This window comes from Petaurus breviceps, unplaced genomic scaffold (assembly GCF_028583685.1).
Source record: "Petaurus breviceps papuanus isolate PSGF00001 unplaced genomic scaffold, PetGlider_PUasm1.0 90849, whole genome shotgun sequence".
Taxonomy (NCBI): Eukaryota; Metazoa; Chordata; class Mammalia; order Diprotodontia; family Petauridae; genus Petaurus; species Petaurus breviceps.
Window position 1 is genome coordinate 18,400,273 of NW_027187361.1, and position 26,990 is coordinate 18,427,262.

The following is a 26,990-nucleotide window of genomic DNA, read 5'->3' on the forward strand; positions in this document are numbered from 1 at the left end:
TTAAAATACTTTAGATTGATTTCTAACATCCCCCTAAAAGGGGAGATAGGTGGTGCAGTGTCTATCTAGTTAGAGGCCTGGGCTTGGAAGCAGGAAGATTCATCTTCCTGAGTTCAAATCTGGTTTCAGACACTTAGCAGCTGTGTGACTCTGGGCAATTTACTTAATTCTGTTTTCCTCAGTTTCCTCATCTGTAAAATGAACTGGAGGAGGAAATGGCAAACCCCTCCAGTATCTTTGCCAAGAAAACCCCAAAATGAGGTCATGAAGAATTGAACTTGACTCAAATGTCTCAAAAACAAGAAACTGCAAAAATCCCTCAAAATATGATTTCTTTTTTTTTGTTGTTTTATGGAGGGCAGTTGGGGTTAAGTAACTTGCCCAAGATCACATGGCTAGGTTTGTGTGTGTGTGTGTGTGTGTTAAGTGTCTGATGCTGGATCCGAACTCAGGTCCTCCTGACTCCGGGGCTGGCACTCTACTCACTGTGCCTCCTAGCCGCCCCTCAGAATATGATTTTATCTAAAACTAAAGGCCCTTAGGGAAGGAAAGGAACATTTATTAAGTGCTTATTACACACCAAGTATTTTGTTAAGCAGTTTGCAAATATCATCTCCTTAGGTCCTCAGAACAATTCTAAAAGGTAGAGGTTATTCTTATTTCCACTTTACGGTAGAGGAAACTGAAGCAAACAGAAGTTACATGATTCCTTAGTCAAACAAGGAATAACTTTCTGAGGTTGGATTTGTACTGAAGTATTGCTGACTAGCCCAGCTCTCAATCCACCATACCACTTAGCTGCCTATAAGGACTGGTCCTGGGTTTAAAATCTTTAGTTTTCCCCAAGTAAATCTTGATCAAATCTCTCTTAAAAAGGGAATTATATATTGAGAAATGATTCACTGTTTTTTCAAGTTATCATCCCAATCTTATTTTGCACACTCTCTGAGCAATTTCTTTAAGAGGAGGATCAGACTGACCAAACCAGACGAACCTGGTGATGGACTATATGTCTTTGTTCAGAGGTCTAGCCTAGTTCAGTCTGGAAAGGCAGACACTTGGCTGCAAAATGATGAGTGATTTTGGCTATAGGAACTCTGGAAGACCATTTATTAAATTATAAAATGATTGTGATCTGCACTGGTGGAGGGAGTAACCACACTGACAACTTTATAGACCCTTGAAGTATTGATGAAGAAAAAGATTGATCATCCCACCATTTTGGCAGTACTTGGTGTTTCAGCAAAACTGCTGTGTGGGTTTCCATCTTAATGTGTCTCTAAAAAGTGTGTTTCTTTTATTTCAGAAGCTGCTTAAGATGTCTGAAAGTCACAGGTCTTTTTACCTTTGGAGTTGTGTGTTCTGTAAGTATTGGCATTTGGAAATTTTGACTGAGAGGGACAGTAATTACAAGGTTTCATCTAGGTGTTGTTTTAATCAGGTCCTTCAGCTATTAGCAGTAGACAACATTTTTAAGGTCCTTTATATGTTATCTTACCAGATTCTCACAACAACCCTGTGAAATAGGTCCCATTTTTTTTTTTTTTTTTGCTTTTTGGAGGGCAGTTAGGTTTAAGTGACTTGCCCAAGGTCACACGGGTAGTTTTTTTGTGTTAAGTGTCTGAGGCTGTATTTGAACTCAGGACCTCCTGACTCCAGGGCCAGTGCTCTATTCACTGCACTCTATTCATAGCCACCCCCCATAGATCCCATTTTTATCCCAGTTTAATGAATGAGGCAATCCAGGGTCACTGAGCTAGTGAATATCCAACAGCATTTGAAACCATTCTTCCTGACGCCAAATCCAGCGTTCCATGTACTGCATCATGCTTCTTCAGAGAACATGCTATCTTTCCAAGTCTTGTTTTCTTTGAGTTAGCTAGAATAGCATGGCGTTTTAGCATAGATGGAGCCTTGTGTTGGCTAGAGATGCCATGGTCTCAATTTGTGGCTTCCTGTTCACTCCATGGTCCCTTGGAATATGATCAGGTCTTCATTAACTGCGTCAGTGGAGGCCATTGGGGTACTAACTAGTGGGCAACCTAAGAAGCACTTTTTGGTGTTTTGAAAGGATTTAGGTAATTTAGGTCAATTAGTTGTCACTGTTAACTACATCAGCATTCAACAGATTTAACTTCCTAATTAAGGCTATCTTAAGCTAATATTGGGCAGCTAGGTGGCACAGTGGATAGAGCCCTGGGCTTGGAAGCAGGAAGACTCATCTTCCTGAGTTCAAATCTGGCCTCAGACACTTACTAGTTGTGTGACCCTTGGCAAGTCACTTATTCCTGTTTGCCTCAGTTTCCTCATCTGTAAGATGAGATAAAGAAGGAAATAACAAACTGCTCTAGGATCTTTGCCAAGAAACTCCCTTTGGGGTCATGAAGAGTCAGACATGACTGAAATAACCAAATAACAACAGAGTCAACATTCAAATTAATTTTCATTTCTTGATTGATTTTCATTGCAGCAACTGATGATCTGGGAACTGTGGAGAAAGAGAAGTCTCATGGACATAATTTTGAATGACAGGCAGAAACTATTCTGTGATTCTAATTTTTTTTACTGTTAATAAACCATTCATGGTTAATTGAAAGCTGACTGTGAATCGCTTTGTGTGTTCCCTTGTCACTCTCCCTGTAGATGAGTCTTTTGGTGTCAAATAGACATTTGCCTAGAATAATATTAGCAGTCTTTGAAAACTTGAGACATCAGGCCATTGCTCTTGTTTGGGTCATAACATATATGTGTCCTCTTAGAGGTCTGTAAGTCTCACTCAGTCTTGTTAGATGGGAGTGCCACTCATCTTCCTTACAGCCATGAAACTGACTGTCTTCTTAAGTGATTCCGAAGTGTAGGAAAATGACTTCATCAGTTTTTGGAGGTTTAATTTTTGTTGCAGGATCTTTGCTCTTTGCAGCTGATTTATTTTGCAATGTAAAGTAATTGTTGATCAATATCAGGGTTCACTGGAGCTAAAAAGTGTTGCAGATTCTCAAAAAAAGAGCAAGTGAGAATAAGTTGAAAAATTTTAGATCCAAAATTAATAAGATTATTATACTAATTTGCATCTGTTGATAAGATTATTTAAATGTCATTGCTATCATTTCATGAACGTACCTGCCCCATTGCCTAGCACAGTGCCTTGTCAATAGTGATTAATGAATATTTGTTAAATTAATACTGAATCATCTCAGTTAATGTGTTCATAATTTTGTTTTCTAATTGTTACAGATTTTATTTAGCACATACCCAGATCATGGAAAATCCTGGCAGATGTTGGCTGTGTCACCTCTGGAAAGCTACTGTATCCAAAATATGCACTGGGATTTCCAGTCACCAGTTAGATGAGAATTGTAAAGAATTTTAGATAATTACAGACCATGTGAAAATATATCACTTTCCTTTGAAGTTCACAGCATAGAATATGATTCTCCTACTTAAGGCATCTACTTGTGCACATTTATAGTACACAACTGGGTGAAATATGACATATTCTAAACAACACGGTAGGGGGAGCTCCCATAGCAGTTGACTGAATTGTGAAAAGTCATGCAGAGAACCAGCAGTATGTAGAACTTGCAAAATTCTTCTTGCATAGCTGTGATTATTAGTGCCTCTCTTTAAATAGCCTTGTGCATATTTTGAAGTCTGAATATAAATCTGTTTCATAATGCTCTAAGTCATGAGAGGTCATAGAAGCCTATCTGCATTCATTAGAGAAGAATAGTATCTCTAAAATATATGCTGAGGTCAGTGTTTCCCATGGAGTATAATGCTACCTTGATCTTAGAAAGGAAAGAAGACTTGGCAGGAGAGATAAGGGAAACAAAGGCAGCAAATGCTCTGTGATAAAAACCAATAAAAGGAACTCAGTATTGAATTGAATTCTAAACCCCTTAGCAAGGTTACTCTCTGTAGTCTATGCATTATATGTCCCCTGCACTCCAGAGTTGTCTTGTTAATGTCAGTACTTTATGGCAAGATAACTCTTCTTTTCCCAACAGTCAAACTCAAATCATTTCTCTTTCTTTTTCAATGTTGGGTGAAATGGTACAGATACAAGAACACATAAATAATAGTGATGGCTTTTGAAATTTGAATTCTCCTTTGCCATGTCAGAGTAGTTTCGTGTTGTTGAAAAAGAAATTATATCGAATTCTCCCATGCTGTCAACTTTGAACATGCAAACCATTTGAAAAATGAACTTAGATGAACAGCTGCCTGCAACATTGTCTTATTCCTGAACCTGACTTTAATAACTTAACATCTTCTTATTGCCTGAGCTACACAGACAACACCAGTAGGCTGAAGGTTTTGCTGGTAAATAATGTTTGAAGTGACTACCATGATTTCATACATTCCAAGTAATTACATTTTAACAGAGAAGTGATGCATTCAGTATTCTCAATGATAAGTTCTTTTTCTTGGCATCTTTTGTATTTCTTGGTATCTTGGCATTTTTCTTGGTGTACTTTCAAGTTGGTAATATGGAAGATTTAATGTGAGATGGAAGAAAAGAAATTTCAGCAGGAAATGACCTTTTAAAACATTGCAGGGGCAACTAGGTGGCATAGTAAATAGAGCACTGGCCTTGGAGTCAGGAAGACCTGAGTTCAAATTCGGCCTCAGACACTTAACACTTACTAGTTGTGTGACTTTGGGCAAGTTACTTAACCCCAATTGCCCTGCCTTGCCCTGTCCAAAAAGACAAAAAAAACCCCAAACTGTTATTACTTACAAAATAAAAAAGTCTCATAGGGCTAGAAGGCACCGTAAGTGGCATTATTAGGGCATTCCACATAATTCAATTTCTAGGCTATTTCACACTAGTTATTTTTTAAAGTCTGCAGATTTTAACTATTTTATAAAATATCTCTTTACCATGGTGTCTTATAAAACCCTCTGCCTAGTATAATGTAGCATTTTCTTGATGAGTCAGAGTCATCATTATGAACATCAATACTGTGCTATAATACACATTGTTACTCTCAGGGGTATGTGTAGGGACATTAGCCTCTACACCAAATGGTCCTAGACTGTGATTATCAATATTGATGTCTTATTTCTCCTTTTTTCAGTTGTTGCTGTTAACGGCATCAGTGTTCAACAATGTTCTTTCTCTGCTTTAAGTTCCTTGTTGCTTGTGATGTGCTAACCCATTTAGTCTAGGAATTGCTGCAGGAAATCAGATGCCTGAGTCTGCTAATCAATAACCTTAATTTGCACAGTTCTAAGTCAGTAAGTTTTGATCTGAAAGTGGCTATTTTCTTTGCTGTTTAGAGATTTTTGGGGGGATGTATGTGAGGAGCTGATTTCTGATGAATAAAAGCAAGCATAATAACAGCTTACGTTCTCACAGCATTTTAAATTCTGTAAAGTACTTTCCTCAAAATGACACTGTTTGAGTTATGTATTGGATTGTTGAAGAAATGAGGGAAGGGAAATAAGCATTATTTAAGCTCCTACTATTTGCCAGGCATTTTGCTAAGTAAGTCATTTACAAATATTATCTTATTTAAACTGCAAAACAATCCTGTATTTCTGAGCCCCATTTTACTGTTGAGGAAACTGAGGCAAACAGAGGTGAAGTTTCTGAGGCCAGATTTGAACACAGATACTTCTGACTTTGGGCCCAGTGATTTATGCTCTGTGCCACCCGGCTGTCTCCAAGTCAGGTCACCAAGTGGGTCACTCACGTTGATTACACTGCCCTTTGGCATCTCTTCAAAATGTTTTTATTGGATATCATTGTTTTTAAGGATCCTCCCTGGTGAGCACAATACTCACATCATTCTGTGTGCCAGCTCCCTTAATCTCTTTGTTCTTTACCTCCCTTTGGTCCTCTGCTATCTTCATGGGAATAATAACAATAAAAAGTAGACTTTATCTAGTGATTTAAGGTTTGCAAGGCTATTAAAAATATAACCTTATTAGGGGCGGTTAGGTGGCACAGTGAATAGGGCATTGGCCCTAGACTGAGGAAGACCTGAGTTCAAATCTGACCTCAGAAACTTAACACTTACTAGCTGTGTGACCTTGGGAAAGTCACTTAACCCCAATTCCCTGCAGTCCCCCCTCCAAAAAGCAATATATATAAAACCTTATTTGATCCTTGCAACAATTCTGTGAGGTTCTGTTATTAACCCCATTTTACAGAGAAGGAAACTGAGGCACAAAAAGGCTAAGGGACTTTTCCAGGGTCCTAAAGAGTCTGAGGCTTGAGTCAAACTCACATCTTCCTGATTCCAAGCACGGCACTCTATACACTGTGCCACCGAGTTGGGAATGTTTTGTTATTCATGTGATGGATATGGTCAACACCACTAAGAAGCATTCCCCTAACAATCTTAGAAACCATTTATTATGAACTTACCTTTAAACACTGAGAAAATCAACTAAACATACTTCATGACAAATATTTGGATGTGAAATTACAACATATAAGCTATTCATAATTCATCAGTTACTCTCTTTGATTTTTTTGTTCATTTATCTTGATACATTTTCTATATATTTGCCCTCTTATTAAGACCTACCAATAATTTTAACTGCATTTTCCCATTTCCTTATTGAACACTGACTGTGTACCCAACACTGTGTTAGGCAGTGTGAAGGATACAAAAGTATAAAACCTAGTCTTGGGTCTCAAGGAGCTCACAATACAGTTGGGAAAACCAGATTAATAACAATTCTTCTGATAAACAGACATCAAACACCTAAAATGTTTGCTCAGTGATTATTGTTTATTTTTTCCATGCCACTGTCACTCTTCTGTAAACCCAAGGCCAAGAACTCTCCATTATAACAAAGAAAATAAACTATTCTGGCAACCACATTTATGACATTCAGCACCACCTGCAGTCCACTGCATCTTTACTGACAGGAGGAAAGAAAGCCCACACATTTAATAAAGACTCATTGCAGCCTTTATAATAGCAAGAGCTTTGATACATTTAACAAATTAAAAAATTTAAACTTAAATACAAAAAAATAACAAAAAAATTCCATTTACATAGCACAACTGAAAGTGATGATTCAATTTGAGACTGCAAATCTCCATTTCACAGTTCACTTTTAAAAAACGTAATAAATACTACATAAAAACATTCTTTTCCAAGGTACCCTGCTTTTTGGTGCTTCTTTCTGAGTTTTCTTTTATGTTCTTCTATGAATTTTTATTTTTTTCTCCTTCCCTCCACAACCTGCACTAGAGAAGGCCACCATTAGACACAGATATGGATATAAAATCATACTATACATCTTTCTTTTTATCAGCTCTTTCTCTGGAGGTGGATGGCATCTTCCTTCATAGATCTTTTGTAGTTGATTTGAGTATTTATACTATTCAAAATAAGTTAGTCATTCACAGTTCTTTGAACGACATTGCTGCTATTGTATACTTAAGTTACCTTTTAAATGACTCAAGTTTGTTCTAGGAGTTCCTGCACATCTAGGGTCAGCAATTTTTTACATTAATAGTGAACTGACTTATTAGAAGTACTCGTTATATTTGGTCACCCTTTAACTGTTAAGTATGGGCAGTGAGGTAGCCCAGTGGATAGAGTTCTTGAAGTAAGGAAGACTCATCTTCCTGAATTCAAATCTGACCTTAGACACATACTAGAACCTGGGCAAGTCACTTCTCCCCTTTTGCCTCAGTTTCCTCATCTATAAAATGACCTGAAGAAGGAAATGGCAAACCTCATCTTTGCTAAGAAAAAGACAAATTGGGTCATGGAGAGTAGGACATGACTGAAACAACTCAATGACAACAACAAAAATGGAGAAGTCATTGGACCTTTTCAGTGTCCACAACACTATGAAAACTATGTACACTTGGGCTCTAGAGGTTCTGGAAGCAAGACTAAGTTTTGCTCTTTTTCCCAGGAAAAGAGACTCCATGATTTTAACTCATTATGCACATGCTTTGGGTTACTTTCCCTGTAACCAGTTCTTCAGCTCTCTTTACCCTAGTACCTGGTTGAAGGCTTTCTTGATTTTTTATTTATGCTTCAGAGCTCTAAAATTCTATCTTAGCTTCAGGGTTTAAACAACCTTTACCTGCAAGAAAACTGAACATTTCTATGAATATGACCCACTTTTGTTACTCTGATTCCTTTAACCTTCTCACTTCTCTTGCAAGTAGGAAATATACTTCTAAAAACTCTTTCTGTGCCTACCTCTGGACCTCAAGGAAAACTGTCATGGTGGAACATTCTTTCAACTAAGGCTCTTAGAAAAACAAGCTGAGATGCCTTTTTTGTAACTCCCAAAAGGGAATTGGGGAGGAGGTGTGTTTTATTTTTTTAGTTTAGTGCTCCAAATAGACAAAAAAACCACAGCAAAAAACGGACCCAGAGGTTATATCTAGTCAGAGATGGTCTCCAGTCAGACAAATAAATACTGTCTTTGGATTAAAAAAAATGTGTGTGTGTGTGTGTGGGGGGGTAGTAGGGATTGGTAGGAGGGGAAATATGCGAATTTTAGGAGATAATCGTAAAAGTATAATGCCATTCTCTCTAAGACTTGCCCAAGAGAGGATCATAAGATTTAGAACTAGAAGGGAGAAGAAGAATAGAAGAAAATGGAGAAGAAATATTCTAGTGCCTCAGACACTTACTAGCTATGTAACCCTAGGCAAGTCACTTAAGCCTGTTTGCCTCAGTTTCCTCATCTGTAAAGTGAGTTATACAAGAAAATGGCAAACCATTCCAGTATTTCTGCCAAGAAGACCCCAAATGGGGTCATGAAGAATCAGACACAATCAAAATGACTCAATGATAGAAAAACAAAATGCTGTTCACGGTTTCTTGGTGTTCCTCTAAAGAGGAACAAAATGGAAAATTAAGGATTGGAATTTAAAGACAAGCTATTTCCAATTTTACACCAAAAAGGGTTCTCCAGGGAGATGGTCTTGTTAAATGCAAGGCTATAGTTGTGCCTTCAGTGTATCTGTGGCACTGGATGTATCCATAAAGGGCATAGATGGAGAAGGCAGATACCATGGAAATGCTGAGGATTTGTGGAATTTGAAAGCTATGATACCTTATCTCCAATCTTTACCACCACTAAGCTGCCTCCTGACCAAGTGGAGGAGCCACAGGGAGCCACCAGCCCAAGGGGGCAGAAGAGCTGGTGGCAGAGCAGCTAGCAGTAGTGGAAGCTGAGGGAGTCTAACCGAGTTTAGATGACATTGCTTGTTTCGGAGTTCCAGTATGAAGGAGGGCTAAAAGCTAACTGAATATCTTAGTCTAGTACCAGTACCATGAAACCCCTGGACCCAGAGGCTTGGCAGGGTAACAAAAGACAGGGGAACCAGCCCAGGTTGGAAAAGCAGATCAGGTAGAAGCTTCCACGCCAGTGGATGGTGTAAATAGTTTCTACACTTCCAACCTGGGTAAGATAGGAATATCCACTTGCAGAAAAAAGTTAAAAAGAAAAGAAATCAAGAATCAGGCAGATTGTTTTACTGTCTGGGTTATTGTTTCACTCTGAGGACTTATTAAAGTTACCTTGCTGAATAATGAGCTATTTTCTGAATAAATCAACAGCTCTAATAGTGTGGTTGGTTTAGAGAAACCACTGATGTGCTTGTTGCAGATCTGCAATGTTGTGAAGAATTTTGTAAAAATTACCTATTTGATTTCCTTAAAAAATTTTGTTTTCCATATATCTACTATTATGCCATCTAGTTGGGATGGTTTAACTGAGTCTTGTTTAGAACTGGAGGGGAGGTCAGGTTTATTCTCTAGACAAATTTCTCCCTTTTACATGTTTTGGAAACTTGATTAAGGTTGGTGAGTAGAAAATGGAAGGAAGAGCTGAACAGATAGATAAGAGTCTAGTAAGATTGTAGCTCGAGTGATCCATGGGTGGGTCAAAAAGAAATAAAAATAAGTGAATTGGGTAAAACATAGAATGGTGGCTTCTGAATTGGGGGGAGCAGAGAGAAAGACAGAGACACAGAGACAGAGACAGAGATACAGGCAGAAAGACAGAGAAATAGAGAATGAATAAATGAGTGAATGAATGAAAAAAACATTTATGAAAAAAGCAGACATTCTGTTGGCTCAGTGCTCTGTTACAGTTTTCCCCTTCTTTTGTCATTTCTCCCTGCTATAAACAGTCTTCGCTGCCTTTATCCTAAGTAATCCAGACCTTACTTTAAAGGTTTATCGATGACAGATATAGGGAGAGGAAGCATGGACATGAGGCTCCTGAGAAATTAGGTAGTAGATATGGCCACTCTAAAGCCCTGGCTGGAAGTCTTGTGATTGCTTAGTAGAAGAAAACTGCAGAAATTCTTGAAGTTTCTCAGTGTTTGTCATGAAAGGGCAGTGGATATTGTGTTCATTGTTTCTTAGTGAAATAGCACTCTTGCTATTTCTTTTGTTAGTTTCTGGTCAAGGTCAGTGATGATGTTAATTTACAACTTTGATCTGGATTTGATGGTTGGTGTAGACACCTTGTGCAAGATCCAGCAATAAGCAATTTTGCTTTGATAGGGAAAAGTTTATTCATAAGAAAATGATCCAGGGAATAACAAAGCTGCTTTCCCTCCACCCCACAGAAATTTCATGTTTCTTTTGTGCCAGTCTCAATGTGTCATCTCAGTAATTGTGGGATTTATTTGAGAAGTATTGTATAAAGGAAACCACCACAATTACCTGCACCTGAAGTTCATTGTTGAGAAATTGTTGGCTGTATTGGCTGCAAGGAAGAATCTGTCAGGGGAGCCTTAGGTTATTAGGCCAAGGAAAGAGGTCAACAGACCTCATGAGGCAGGTTAATTAATACCTTTCTTTTTTAAAGGCAAGGTGTATTTTCAGCCATCGCTTAACACTCAATGCTGGGTTTGTGAATATGTGAAAAGAAGAAAAAGAAAATATGTTAAAGTATTCTCTATCCTTTTCTCCTTCACTTATACTCTAAGCTTTTAGAAAACTATAGGAACTAGGGAGATTGTTCTTTCTTGAATAGTCTCTTCTTTGGTAGAAAAGATATGGATATATTCATTTGTTCCAAGGGGACCTATTTTTAAAGGACACTATTGATTCCTAATTTTATATATTTTATCCAATAACATTGCTGTTTGTGGTTTCTTCCCTCCTCTCCCAATCCCATGAATTCTAGCATTGAGGACTAATATGTTACATATTTCCTTACTTTCAATCAATCAGTTATTCATGCAAGTATTTTCTGAGCTAGATTTTGTGAGAGAATTTAAAAAATGGAATTTGATTACAAATCAATACTCATTCTAGGTCCCACTAGACAAACCTTAACATGGAAGAATAAGTGAATTAAAAAGCGTATTAAGTGCTTACTATGTGCCAAACACATGGTAAATGGTTGGCATACAGATACAAAATTCACATAGTCCTTCCAGGACTTTATGTTTCAGTGATGGGGGAAGGGGAAGTGGGACATAACACATGAAAGAAGAGTGACTAGAAAAAGATATTTTTGCTCTTTTTTTTTTGGAGGGGAAGTTGGGGTTAAGCGACTTGCCCAAGGTCACACAGCTAGTAAGTATTAAGTATCTGAGGCCAAATTTGAACTCAGGTCCTCCTGACTCCAGGGCTGGTGCTCTATTCACTGTGCCACCTAGCTTCCCAAAAAAGGATGTTTTGATCTAGAAAGTCACATCATAAGGATATCATAGGGATGGTGAATAGAAAAAAATTCTTTTGGTCCCACCCAATGATGATTTAATTACATTTTTGTTTGGGGTGGGAGTAGAATACACATGAAGTGATGGGAAAATGGCCAGACTGAAGATTAGGATGCATAGTCCCAGATAGTTCATAACTGAATGGCTTAACTTCTCCAGGGCATGGTCTTTGGAGGTCTGGTTTGAAAGGCGGATACCCAAGTAGCAGAAGGGCAGAAACTGACTGATGTGGAGGTGAGGAAGCCTGGTAGCAGGGAGTTCTGTCAATAAACATTTATTAAGTGCCTACCATGTGTCAGGCACTGTGCTAAATGGTGGGGATGCAAAGAAAGACTTCGAGAAGCTCACAATCTATTGGGGGAGACAACGCACAACTACATAAACACAAGCAGGATAAATAGGAAATAATTAACAAAGGAAAGGCACTTGAGTTGGGATTGGGAAAGGGATTATGGGAGGTGGGAATTTCGTTGGGACATCAGGGAAACCAGTGGTACAGATAAAGAAGGAGAGCCTCTCATGCATGAAGGACAGTCAGAGAATGCCCAAAGTCAGGGGAGGGAGTTTCTTGTTCAAGGAAAAGGAAAGAGGCCAGTGTCACTAGATCAAAGAGTACATGGCATGGTGTGTAAGCACCCTACCTCCTTCTAGGCATGGTCTCTGGAAGCCCAATGGGAGGGTGGAGGGCTAGAAGCAGGGTTGCTGAAGTTAAAGAAGGGGCTGGAGACATCATCAGTTCAACGAGATGGGCTTTTGAATCCAACTCCTCTGACCCCAAATCCTGGGCCCTCTTCACTACCAACTTATGTCTCAAAGATCTACTTCCTCTTTAAAAATAAGGCAGCCATAGAATAACAGGAACTGAAGGGGAAAAAGAGTTCTGTTAGCTGCTGAACAGAAAAGTGACACCTCCTTACATCCTTCCTACTCTGGAATCTCTACAATCCCTTGTCAGATAGTAGGCACTTCTCACATCTTCATTTAGCAGGGACTTTAGCTTCATTGTCAACACCATCTTTGTATCCCAAGTAAGATGCCAGACTGAAGGACACCAGGGATGCTGCCCCTTCATTAAAGGACAAATAAATTATGAATCAAGGATTCCCAACCCTATGAACATCAGAAATACTCCACCTTAATCAAACCACATGCCTGGTTACTGCTTCCTTTACTGAGAGTTATTGTTCTGCTAGGTGCAAGGTTAGAGAGGGGCATATTAGTATGACAGCTCTGTTGTAAATAGAGGCAGCTAGGTGGCACAGTGGATATAGTGTTGGACCTGGAGTCAGGAAGACCAGAGTTCAAATCTAGTGTCAAACACTTACTACCTGTGTGATCCTGGGCAAGTAACAACCTCTGACTGCCTCAATTACTTGTAGGAATAACAACAGGGTCTGCCTCCCAGAGTTGTTATTAGGATAAAATGAGATGTTTATAGTGTTTTGTAAACCTTTAAGTACTACACAAATACTATTTTTAGACTAGAATATAACAAAATGTTAAGAGGTTGTTTTGATACTGTCAAATACAATTAAGCAGGTAGACATTTAACATCATGTCTAGGTAGCAAGAAGAAAGCAAGGAGTTTATACCAGATTGTTTCCTATATTACTAAATAATATTTAGAACCACAATTTGCAGTAATTTCTACTTCTCTATGTACACCACCAGTCTGGGTCAGTGACAGAATTCTCATTTCCAACTCCCGTTTTGATTTCTCACTTTCCAAAGTTTAGACTCCTTAAGGATGGTAGTGGAGATTTTCATTCATTTCTTCTTTTGTCCATTCACATACCACCCTCTAAATCTTCAGTATTCAACTTTGAGCTTTTGGGAGATATGGAAGTTTCTTTCCTCAACTTTATAAGCTATCTTTGGAGATACAGAGTGGAAAAATTGGAGTGGTTTGGGGAAAGTTTCTCCTGGGAGATGTGGGCTGGAGATTTGTCTCTGTTCAAATCAAGCACTTGTGTGACGGTATCTGAAGTAGAAAGTGACCGTGACCCCTGCTGCTGATACTAAGGTGGCAAGTCCTTCCGTCTGTTAGGCGCTATGTTGCTATCTTCCTCCTTTGGACATTTATCCCTTAACTAGATGGGCACCAGCTGTGAATCTTACAGATGTTGGTGATTCTTCTCTGCTCAAGTTAGAACTGGCGGGGTCCTTGATTGCAGGTGTGGTTACTCGACCTCAAGCAGAAGAACATATTGTGGTTGAGGTCACTCAGTCAGAGGAACCTGGCCCCCGAAGGAGGCGCCCACAACAGCAGGTAATAATGATAAGTTATGTGAAAATAATTGTTTAAGAAGATGTCACATCTCTTTCAACTTTGAACCACTTTTACCACATTAAATTTCATTTGGAAAAGATTTGGTTGTGAGTTGCATGATGATGACACCATTGGCCAGCAAACAGTTTGCATTGAGACCTTTTTCTTGTCTGGAAAATATATTTTTTTCTCCCGTTCTTTGTAAAGTGAGTACAGAGCCCTCAGCTCTATGTTGCTGTGAACAGACAGCTATGTTTTTTCCCAAAGAATGATTTCATTGGGAAAGTTAAAGGAACATTATAGATTTTGTATTTCTTTATGGTAGTGGTTAATGTTAGAAGCACCTTAATTAGATTTTACTTAAAGGTACTGAATGCATTCATGTGCTGTAATTAAATTGTGCTTGCACACAATTACATTACTTAGAAGAGCTTACATATTTTCCACTTGCTTATAGTTGCTTACATATTAGTATCTTAGTGTTTACAGAATGATTTGAGTTTATCTTCTTATGAAAAGCAAAGCAGGAGTCAGAAATCTACAGTAGCAATTATTTTTGTATTATGGCACAAACTTAAAAAAAGACACCTATAGATCCTATCCTATTTCTTAAATCACATTCCTTTTAATTCCTTTCAGAGTAAGAATATCTTGTATTCCATTTCTAACCTACCAGAATTTCTAAAAGTCTATAAAACTTTTACAATTTATTTTATATGCATATATAACAAACTAAATATATGTAATGTATATTATAAATTGTAAAAGTTTCTACAGCTCTTTTTGCTCAGCATTTTGTTTTGAATCAAGAATAGGAGCCCACACTCCTTACTTGATTCACTGAAGCTGTTTATTTCTTGGCAAGAATACTCAGGAATTTGTGCACTTTACCCAGAATCCCCTCTGGCCCTCATGTTCCAAGCACACTATGATATGCTATGGTACCATGTCTGTGCCCACTAGTGGTCCTCCATGAAATGGAGGCATATTTCTCTAGATGGTTGCCTGGCAGAGTGTTCAGTGATAGAGCTTGTTCTGTAATTCTCTTTCAATGGGGAGTCTTCTCTGACCTTTCACCTGTTTGGGATCCCATGTCCAAGGTGAGGCAACATATACAATGGGGTAGCTGAATATTCATGGTCTCTAAGGTTAGCATGAATCAACAAAAGGTACAACTCTGAATAAGGCAGCATGGTGTAGTGAAAAGTGAATGCCATTTAGAGTCAGAGAGGGGTATATGTGTCAAATTGAAGTTGCTATACCCTACTTGTGGGGCCTTTGACAAGTAATTTAACCTTGTAGGGTCTCAGTTTCCTCGTCTTCAAAATGAGTAGATGTAAGATTAGATGACCTCTGAGGTCCCAATTCTAAATCTATGAACCAATGGGCCATTTACCAAAAACCATTACAGAGTGTTCTAACCCTGTTTCTTAGATGGAGTCTCTCAAATAAGATAGGAGGAGGGACTCTTGTAGTTGTGTTATAAACCAGTTAGTCAAAGAGTAAGGCTATAGTCAGTCAGGTTATAGGGCAGCTAGGTGGCACAGTGGATAGAGTGCTGGGTCTAGAGTGAGAAAAACGAGTTCAAATCTGGTCTCAGACACTAGCTATGTGATCCTGGAAAAGTTACTTAACTCGGTTTGCCTCAGTTTCCTCATTTGTAAAATGAGCTGGAGAGGGGAAAAAGCAAACCACTCCAGCATCTCTGCCATGAATTTTGGACATGACTGAAATGAGCATGTTAAAATGAAACGGAGACAGCTGGTTGAAAGTATGCTTAACAGCTCAGACAGAATGCTAAGAAGATCCAACAGCCTTCTGCACAGTTAGGACAAGGGGTATAGGTCCTCTACAAATGAAACTTTAGCCTACTCAGAACCATCAAAATTCTAACATAGACACACAATCATTTCGTATCACAGGAATTAAATGACTCCTACATTGGTACTTGTTTCTAATGGAAAGAAATAGTGGGGAGAGGGGTTCTTTGAGGTAAAGGAATGAAAAATCAAGTCCCTGTTTAACTTGTTATGGGTGAGGAATTTCATTTTGTGGGCAAATAGGAGTGTTCTTGATTAACTCTCCCTCAATTGATTGAAACCTTCTATACACCTTTCGGTATCCTTTCATCCACTTTTGTAATTGCCAAAAGGTGCATACAATTATAAGCTGCTGATTCAAAAACATTTCTTTATTCTTGCCAACAAATCATATTCCACCTTCCACCTGGACCATAGTTTTAGAGTTGAGAGAGCCCTTAGAGGTCATCTAGTCCATCTCCCTTAGAAATGAGGAAACTGATGCCCTTAGAGGTGATGTGACTTGCCCAGGGTCACACAGGCAGAAGTAAGATTTGAATTTAGGTCCTTTGATTTTACAACACTTAACTATTTCTACTTCACTATATTTCCTCTTAACTATAAGAGAATATTCTATATGGAATGATCTTTCCTTCTTTTACTTAAACTTGGGTAGTTTACTAGTACCTATGCACTATTATTCAGTCTATCATTGACTTCTAGTGAGTTATTTAGTAGTGATAAGTTATCTATCAACACATTTATAATTATTTTTATAGGTTATGGAAATAATCACACAACCAACTATGATACATAGGAATTATACATATGGTCTTGCATTTGGCAATTGCAATTTGGCTATGTACAGTCTGGTGTTGATGAGGCTTCATAAGTATTTTTTCTCTTCTCCAAAATTTTGCATAATAGTTTCCCTTTTTGTACCTTTGCAGAACACACACTGAAATAAAGATTCTTCATAAACTGAATAACCCCATAATGTTTCACCGAATGATGATTGTCATCTCTTTTTTAGGTCATCTATAACTGGACCATCTTTTTAAACTCTAGAAGAAATGAACGAGCTATTACTTCCAGGACTTTTGAGATAATTACCAGGTTGGTTCTCAGATAAATGCGAATTTGGAAAGGCAAGAGGGAACTACTGCATGCCAAACTGTGGGGAAGAGAAGGGCATGAGTTCTAATCATAAATTGTCACAGTCTCTGTCCCTGGGAAAATCACTTATTTTCCCTATCTCCCTCTAACTCCTACTCAAATGCCTTGTCCTGGTGGGTATGACCTTGAGTTCTTAGAGGTTATATCAGCAGAGAACAAGCTCTGGTGGAACCTACCAGCCCTCCCTAAAACTGGTGATGTATGATAACTAGATAGATCATTTATTAGGTGCTTACTATGTGTTGGACACTCTACTAAGCCCTGAGAATACAATTAAGATAGTCTATACCCTCAAGAAGCTTACATCCTATTAGAGAAAGGCAAACACATGAGAGAAATGAAAGAAGTGGTAGGAAGGGGCTGAGAAGTTCAGAGAATGCACACTAGGCATGAGTGAGGTATAGCATGACTGAGGTCTTTCCTAAAATGATGATTTCAGAGGGAATCACCAATCAGGAGAGTGAGACTTCAGGGTGGATGTTTTTCTAGAAGGAAAGACAACAGAAAAGGGGAAGGAAGAGAAGTGATGATGTTTTGTATGTTTATTATATGAGGATTATCCTAGTTAAATTCAAAGAGGCTTATCTCCAGTTTGTCCAGGAGGGGACAAATGACTTGTCCACAGCAACTCTAACAGATTATTTACTAAATCCTCCAGGCATTGTAATCTATGTTGGTGGAGGGAGTACCCATCTTGATAAAATCCCAGATCACTGAAATATTAAAGTACATAATATCTTTGTCCTCACAGGACTTAATATGCATCAGTGGCTAGAAGCTAGAGGGAAATCACCATTATATATATGCTAATTGTTATAATGAGTAGAATTCAAGAAATAAATTTGAGAAAAATTATTTTCATCTTTTTCAACACTCAGATTCAATTTTTATTCTGAACCTTCCTAACAAAAATGAGTCTATTTTGCTTTTGAGGAGTTCTATGTTGTAAGAAATTTTGGATTGTTCCTTTATTCTTTTTATTTTAAACTTTAGCTGTTTCTTCTTTATATTTCTGCATCCCTCCTCCTACCAGAGTTCATTTTAGAAATTATATCATCATGTAATACAGTCAGGATCCCAAAAAGTTATTTACTAGATGGAACAGTTGACTAAATCTAATAAGATGAAATTTAATGGGGACAAATGTAAAGTTTTACTTTTGGATACAAAAAGCCAACTTTCCAAATACAAGATAGGGAGGCATGATAAGGTAGTAGTCTTTGTGGAAGAGACCTGGGGGCTTTTGAGTGGATTTCAAGCTCAATGTGAACCAGTAGTGTGATGAATCACAAAAAAGCTAATGTGATCATGGGGTGTGGAAAGATGCTTAATTTTCACAATTAGAGAGGTGATCACTACTCACTTTGATCTCATCAGACATGATCTTGAGTATTGTTTTTAGTTTTAGGCATCATTTAAGGATTTTGATTTCATGTCACATGAAGACAGGGCAGACTCTCCCAGTTTTAGGAACTGGATGTATTTAACTTAGAAAAGAGAATCAGAAGGGACGTAAGAGCTTCGAGAACCATCAGGTAGGTGGAGAGATTAGATTTGTCTGATTGAAAACTTGGAGATAGAGCCAGAGACAGCAGATGAAAGTTTCAGAGGCAAATTTAGGTTTGAGGTAAGGAGAAACTTCCTGCCATGCCACAGGAGAGTGTACTACCTCAAAATGATCTCCCTTTTTTAGAGATCTTCAAGCAAAAGGTGGATGATCACTTGTCAGGTGGGTTATTGTAAAGACTCCTTTTGTGGATGGTTTGGAATGGAAGGTCACTAAGGTCCTTTCTAATTCTCAAGTTATGTGATTCTACGAGAATCTTGATACATATTCTGGTTTGGGAATATGTACTTTAGAATACAGCCAAATCTTGATTATTCAAGGGTTATTCTTTTTTTTGATCCTTTAATAAACCATCAGGAAGCCTAGGTAGAGGCCAAGGAACTCAAACCATTTTTCCCTTGGTGAAATGCATTTGGAGTCAGAGAACTTGGGTCTGAATCTTGGCTCTGTTGGTTATTATCTATGTGATCTTGAGTAAACCATTTACTTTTTTGGGTTGCAGTTACCTCATCTATGACGTGAAGGAGCTGGATTAGGTCTTCCATTGCTAGATCTTGGCACATTATGATTTCTTCTTTATTTCTGTTTTATTAACAACCACTCACAGAAGGTGTGACTCTAATGAGGAGGTGTGCTTAGGAAGAAAAGGGGAAACTAGTGGCTAAAATTAAGTTGAGGACTGTTGTGTCTGACCATTTGTGATGCCTTTTGGGGTTTTCTTGGAAAAAATATGGGGGTGGTTTGCCATTTCCTTCTCCAGCTCATTTTACATATGAGGAAACTGGGACAAACAGGATGAAGTGACTCGCCCAGGGTCATGAAGCTAATAAGTGTCTGAGGTCAGATTTGAACTTGGGAAGCTGACTCTTCCTGATTCCAGGACCAGTGCTCTATCCACTTTACCACCATTACTTTCTATGAATAATTGAATTGATTGTGTAATAATTTGGTGTAGAGTGGAGTCAGAGAGGAAAGTAATTGTTATGCTGTAGTACTTTTTCCCTTTCACCAACTGTATATCATCTGTTTTTTGCTTCAGAGAGACTATTTCAATAAATATTCGAGCCTTCCTCCAGAAAAACCAAGTGATTCCGCTTTCAATGACTCATCAATACCTCCATGCAGACATAGAGACCCAAGTAACTATTGCATCAGTCATTTTGGCGGGAGTCTATATGCTGATAATATTTGAGGTAAATATGACATCTACTTTGATTGGTTTGTCTCTTTTCACAACTAAATCTTTACTACCTAACCCTTCCTCTGCAGAGGTTCAACATTTATTAAGCAGGCTCTTAACAATTAGTGTATTCTCCTATTAATAGGAGAAAAGTGGTTTGAACTTGAATTGGCTTTTTGAACCCCTTCATTTGTAAAAAAAAAAAGTGTGTTTTAATGTCATACAAACACTTGTGTTGGAAAAATCCAGATAAACTCCATCTTTAATGTGTGTTTGTATTCTTGTCCCCATGAGGGTTTGTTATGCTATTCACTTGTTTTTTTTCTATCAATTTAGACAGAGAGTGTCTTTCCAAAATATCTTACCCTGTCTCTTTATTGTTTAGAAAGCACATTGGACATATATGTCACTTTACAGCTGGAGCAAAGAAAAAAATATTTTCTATCTTAAAGTGTGTATTGTTGGAGAATTAGCTTGCATTTGCTCTGTAGAGATAGATGCAGATGCCTATGTATGTAGATGTTATCTCTTTCATTAGAATGTGCATTCCTTAAGGGAAGTGACTTTTTCTTTTTGCTTGTCTTTGCATCTTCAATGCTCAGCACCATTCCTGGCATGTAATAAATGCTTGTTCATGGATTGAACACTATGTGTTAGAATATTTGTATCACTGAGCAGTCTGGAACACAGAGTGAACAGAGTTATAAGAAGTAAATTTTAAAGAGTTTACTCGTTCAAAAATTATGAATGAAGGCCACAATTACAGGTACATGGAGGAATTTGGAGATGGAAAGGGTATTGAGAACAGGAAAAAGGTATATTTTTTAATTTTAAGAATTTTAGCTGAGTTTACTCTATGTTCCATTGTGAATTTATAGGAATCAATTTGCTTGTGACTTGTAGGGAGTTTGGTGTGCATATACAAAAGCCTAGAAGATTTTCACAGGCTTGTTTTTAGACATTCATATTGTGTGGTTAAAAGTCAAATGGATCCAACTGATCTTTTATTGGTTTGTCTTTTCCCACATTCCTCTCATTCTTCTCAGTGGGTTGGAGAACAGTGTCTTATTTAAGGGGAAAGAATGGGTCAGTTAAAAGAAGACATAATACAATATAATATATAATTCTGCTTACTTAATATGAATAGCCTGAATTCACTTTGGGGAAAACATTCACTTATTTGGTTCCCTGGATCTCTTCAAATGAAATTGGAAAATACAGAATCTACTACCCAGTAATGGTAGCACCAGCTTCCCTCATATACACAGGCTCATAAGACTTCCAACTATGCATTTTATTTACACAGTTTCAGATGTAGAAAGGACTTTCCCTATTTATGAGCTTATAGAGAATCAAGAGGGCCCCCAATTCCCACTATAAATATAATAGTGGAAACAAATTTATTCAACAATAAACATTTTGAGTCCCCTCTGTATAGATACCACTGTTTTACACTTAAGGGGACAGAGAAATTAAATAAAACATGGTCCTTAATCTCAAGGACCTTGTAGTCCAGTAAAGATATATTTCCAGTTAAGAGAGTCAGTTCACTTGCTAATAGTATAAGTCTGCTTCTGAGAAAAGCAATTGCTTAATTAAATTTTCAGTGTCAGTTCACGTGTCTGGGACTTAGGTCTGTAGTTACTGTTAAGAGAAGCAGCTACTGAAATTAAGTCTGACTGAAAGTTCTGAGACAGCACTTGCTCCTTTCAGTGTCATAAGCTGTGGAATATTGGAGAAAATGGAGGATACAATGTGCTTCAGTAATTTGAATAAGAAGAATTAGAGAACTCTGGGATTAATAAATGGGGAAATACAGACATCAGAATGGTTCTAAGACTAAACTACAAATGTAATTCATATTATAATGGAAGATGAGAATTTGGTTGCTAATCACAAATTAAGTTAGTTTCATTTACAAAGGGGATAGAGTCTGAGAGAAGAGACATACAGAAAAAGATGAAAGGCTATATTGTTTCTACACCATTACTTGTTGCTGGGATGATTGGTTGGACAATGATAGCCTGGACTATTATTAGTAGACCTGAGTTCAAATTCTGCCTTCAGTGCTTACTATCATAAGTAAGTCACTTAAAATCCCTTGACCTCTATTTCATCATCTATTAAATGAAGAGTTGGACTAGACGAGGTCTTTTTCAGCTCTAAATTTATGATCTGTGGTTACTAATTTTATTATGTTAGTCCTCAGATGAAAGGATCATAGCTATTAAGATCTGAAAGGGACATTAAAAGACATTGAGTTCAATGTCCTCATTTACAGATGAAGTAAGTGAGGCTAAGAGAAGTTGAGACTTGCCTAGTGGCCAGAATAACAATCAACAAATGTAACAAAGTAGAATTGCAAAAAGGATAAAACAAAACCCCCAAGTCTCCCTTGCCTTCTTTTGCTCATTTGCAATAGCGTGATTTTGTTTTCTTTTCTTTCCATTAAAACTGTGCAAAGGAACACTTCTGTGCATCCAGACAAAACAGCTAACCCACAAAACCCAAGCAACCCTGAAGGGCATCCCACTGACAAAAATTCTGAAGTGATGGAAGCTTGAGGGCTCTTTGGGAGAACAGATGGAATTAGGAACACTTTATCTGACCTGGACCATAAAGCCATATTAGAGATGAGAACCAAAGTGTAAAAATATAACCCAGGCAAGGCAAGAAGGAACTTTGAATTCAGAGTTTCAATTGGATCCGTGGTTTAATGAATGGAGTAACCATTTTACTGTCCATCCTGATCTAAGATGACAAACCTGTCAAAAACCTGAATGGGAGCTTTTTAAAATTTGATTTGAGTTTTTTTTTGGTATAATCCCATTCAGCAAGGCTCCCATTTCTCTTATATTAAGTAATTATGTTCCAAAAGGATAAAAAGCCTGTCAAAATCTCCCATAAAGTTCCTCATTCCTGTTGCTGATTATTCTTCACAATCTCTCTGACTCCTCTAACCTTTTATAAAGTGACCATAGAAATGTGAAATCGCCTGGGCTTTTCCTTCCAATTACCTTTCTGTAATGAAAGCTACTGCCATATTTGGGGGTTGGGGGACTCTATTCAAGCAATACAATATTTCTAGAGCCTAAATAACCCCCCTTTTTGCATGTTTTTAAATGAAGTATTTTCTCTTAAATTTGGAAGTCTCATTGTGGCATAGTTATCTTGCCATGGTAATTCTGGGTTCTTGCAGACTATTCTCAAAAACCATAGGTGTCTGACAGGTCCTAATCAAGCTCTTCCATACTTTAGTGATGGACTGACTGGGTGTCAGTCTACCTCCCTGATTTCATTAAGTTGGTCACCAGAAGGTTTAACACCAGATGAGTAATGATTTTTTCCTATGGCTACTCATGAAACTATATATTATGGTTTGGAAGAATTGTCATCTGTATTAGTGGAGACAATAGCCATGTTGATGACATAGATCGATTATATTGATCAATAATATTAATTGCATTTATATGGTGCTTGATTTATATAGCTCTTCATTCTAAAAGTACCTTATGCTCTATTTCTTCCATATATGAATATATATATATATATATATATATATATATTCATTGGCGAATTTGCAAGGGACCAAGCACATGATGTCGCCACTATTTTTGCAGCCTCCCTCTTTACATAGCCCCATGAGCTATGTCTCATATATCATCAATTTAAATGAATGCAATTCAATAAACATTTAAGTGTCTACTATGTGCTAAGCATATAGTAGATTCTGAGGATATAGAACCAAAAAGAAAATGACCTCTGCCTTCAAGGTACTTATATATCACTGGGGGAAAACAACAGCCACAATAATCAATTAATAAGCATGTTAAAATACCTACTATGTGCCAAGTATACTGTTGTGTTGTGGTTACAGGAACAAAAATGAAACAATAATTCCTGATTTCAAGGAGTTTATATTCTACCAACAGGTAAATTATGTATATGTAAACACATGCATGTGTGTATATATCCACATGTGCATATGTATACATGTATGTGTACATATATATACATATACATACACATACACATATATGTGAATCACTAATTAATTTATGACATTAGGAAATAGGGATAGGCATACCCAATTCTTTGGCTACTCATCAAGAAAGACTAACATGCAGTGGGAAGTAAGGCTACAATCACATTTTAATGAGACACAGAGGGTGCAGGGGTAAGGAGCACAGAAAATTCAGAGACAAGTCATACAAGGGGGTGTGGTAAATACAGAGGCAGATGGCTGGGTGTGGGGACAGGGATGGCGTGGTAAGTGTAGGCAACATAGGGAAAAGAAAGGAGAGGAGGAAATCATTTCTACAACTTTGGTTTAGTGTTGGGGGCACTTAAGCAGCACGGACCCTTAGGAGATGGAATAGTACCCGAGTGTGAAGATTTAGTCTCATTTTTATAGGGTTTTTTTTTGGGGGGGGCGTACAGACTTACTCGTATCTATGGTACTTTGGGGTTAGTTCTTTAGCATATCCAAACCATCTCAAAGTGCTCGGTAAAGTTTTAAAGTTAACTTGTCCATAGCCTCTCAAATATATCAGCATTTTTGACTGTGCTGTTCTTACTGCTGAAGAGAATGATGTAGTGTAAGATCCAAAGGCCCTGACAGCAAGTCCCATATGGCTTCCTCTGATTCAACTCAGCCTCAGGATGTGATTTTTGATACAGTTTGCAAATTATGTTCCTTTGATCTGTGGGACAGTCTCTACATGACTTCTAGATTCCCATTTACAATCTTACTTCCTGCTACTGTTATTGGATAAACATATATACTGTCTAGAAGCAGGGCTGGTGGTGGTCATGGCAGCCAGGGGGACTAGAACAAGATACAAATTTAATACATACACATGCATGTATATTAAATCAACACACATGTATAAATATGTTCTATATGTATGTATATATACATATGTACATGTCTATTTAATTTTGCTGGTATGTAGAGCATTATCTGTGGGAGGAACCTTCTGAACTGAACCTTGATATCTTCTTCCATTATACCCGCTAAAATATAGCAAAATATTGTCCAGTATTATGACTTTCTTTTTTTTTTTAACTTTTTTTTTCCAAATTCTTTATTAACTTCTGGTTTATATCATTCATTTCCACCAGATTTTGAGTTACAAATTTTTTTCCCCGTTTTTTTCCCTTGCCCACTGCCCCAAAAAAGCAGTCCCATAGAATATACCCTCCTCCAGTCTGCTCTCTCCCATATCTTCTCCCATATCCCTTCGACTTTTCCAGTAGGGCATGGTGGATCTCTATGTCCCAGAGCCTGTATATCTTGTTTCCCAATTACATGTAAAATACTATTGTTAATAGCATATATATTTAAACATTTGATTTTAAAACTTTGAATTCCAGATTCATTCCCTTCCTCCCTTGTCACCCACCCTTACTGGACAGATAAGTAATTCAGTATAGGTTGTACATGTGTAGTTAATGCAAAACGTTACCATAGTAGATACATTGTAAAGGACTGACTATATTTCTGTCCCTCCTATCCCACCTCCCACTTGTTCTATTCTCTACTTTGATCCTGTCCCTTTTCAAAAGTGGGTGCTTCCAACTTCCCTCCCTCCCAGCCTGCCCTCCCTTTCATCATCTCCCCTCTCATCCCCTTCTCCCCTACTCTCCTGGAGGGTGAGATATCCTATTTAGTGTGTATGTCATTCCCTCCCTGAGCCAAATTCAATGAGAATAAGCTTTTGCCTTTTTGCCTTCCTGCTCTTCCCCTCCATTGTAACCATTTCCCCTTGCCTCTTCTATATGGGATAGTTTACCCCATTCTGTCTCTCCCCATTTCCTCTTGTTATATTCCCCTCTCACCTCTTAATTTCACCTTTTAAGTATCATCCTTTACTGTTAAATTGGTCCTGTGCCCTCTATCTATGTATACCTGTAAACATATATACGCACATTCACATATGTATTCATATGCCCATATACCCTCCTATGTATATATATATATATATATATATATATGTATGTATACGTATTTCTATTCCCTTCAACTATTTTCATACTGAGAAAAGTTTCATCAGTTACAATGATCACTTTCCATGTAGGAGTGTAAATACTTTGATCAGTTCCTGATGATTTCTTTTCCCTGTTTACCTTCTCAAGCTTCTCTTCCTTCTTGTATCTGGATGTCAAATTCTCTATTCGACTCTGGTTTTTTCAGCAAGAATGCTTGAAAGTCCTCTATTCCACTCAATTACCATATTTTCCCTTGAAACATTATACTTAGTTTTGCTGGGTAGGTGATTCTTGGTTTTAATCCCAGCTCCTTTGACCTCCAGAATATCATATTCCAAGGCCTTTGATCCCTCAGTGTAGAAGCTGCCAGATCCTGAGTTATCTTGATTGTGTTTCCACAATATTCAAATTGATTCTTCCTGTCTTCTTGTTATATTCTCTCTTTCATCTGGGAATTCTGGAACCTAGCTATAATATTCCTAGGAATTTTATTTTTGGGATCTTTTTCAGGAGGTGATTAATGGATTCTTTCAACCTCTATGTTGCCTTCTGGTTCTAAAACATCAGGGAAGTTTTCCTTGAGAATTTCTTGGAGGATGATTTCTAGTTTCTTTCTTTGATCATGGCTTTCAGGTCATCCAATAATTTTAAAATTGTCTCTCCTAGATCTATTTTCCAGGTCAGTGGTTTTTCCAATGAGATATTTCACATTGCCTTCTATTCTTTCGTTTGGATCTGTTTAACAGCATCTTGATTTCTCATAAAGTCATTAGCTTCCATTTGCTCCAATCTAATTCTGAAGGAATGATTCTCCTCAGTGAGCTTTGGAGATTCTTTTTCCATCTGGAAAATTTGGCTTTTTAAGACATTCTTCTCCTCATTGCCTTTTTGAGCCTAGTTTGCCATTTGAGTTAGTCTAGTTTTTAAGGTGTTATTTTCCTCAGTCAGGTTGTTGATTCTCTTTTGATAATTTTCTTGCATCATTCTCATTTCTCTTCCCAATTTTTCCTCCACTTCTCTTATTTGCTTCTTAAGGTTCTATATGGCCTGTAACCAGCTTGTATTATTCTTGGAAGCTTGTGGTGCAGGAGTTCTGACTTCACTGTATTCCTCCTGTTCCATGCTTTGATCCTTTTTTGTCTCCAAGTTGGGTTGCTCTGTTTATTTTGCTTCCTTTGCCTTCTCATGTCACCACTCAATCACTTGACACCTGGCCTTTTTGCCACAGTAGGACTCTGCCACCAGACAGGGGAGCTTCATCCCAAATGCTGGGGTTTTCCCAGCTACCTGAGGTATTAGTTGGGTGCCCTCTCTGAAGCCTCCACACCCTC

General features: G+C 37.8%; 1 protein-coding gene across 1 annotated transcript in view; it reads left to right on the top strand.

The window, feature by feature from the left end:
• Nucleotides 1–26,990, top strand: part of OCA2 (OCA2 melanosomal transmembrane protein) — a 539,713-nt gene that overhangs the window by 34,242 nt on the left and 478,481 nt on the right. Inside the window, exons 5-9 of the mRNA XM_069073057.1 lie at nt 1,307–1,364; nt 3,235–3,307; nt 13,783–13,946; nt 16,779–16,861; nt 19,528–19,681. Coding sequence (XP_068929158.1) covers nt 1,307–1,364; nt 3,235–3,307; nt 13,783–13,946; nt 16,779–16,861; nt 19,528–19,681 — 532 coding nt within the window. The remainder of the gene's footprint in view (nt 1–1,306; nt 1,365–3,234; nt 3,308–13,782; nt 13,947–16,778; nt 16,862–19,527; nt 19,682–26,990) is intronic.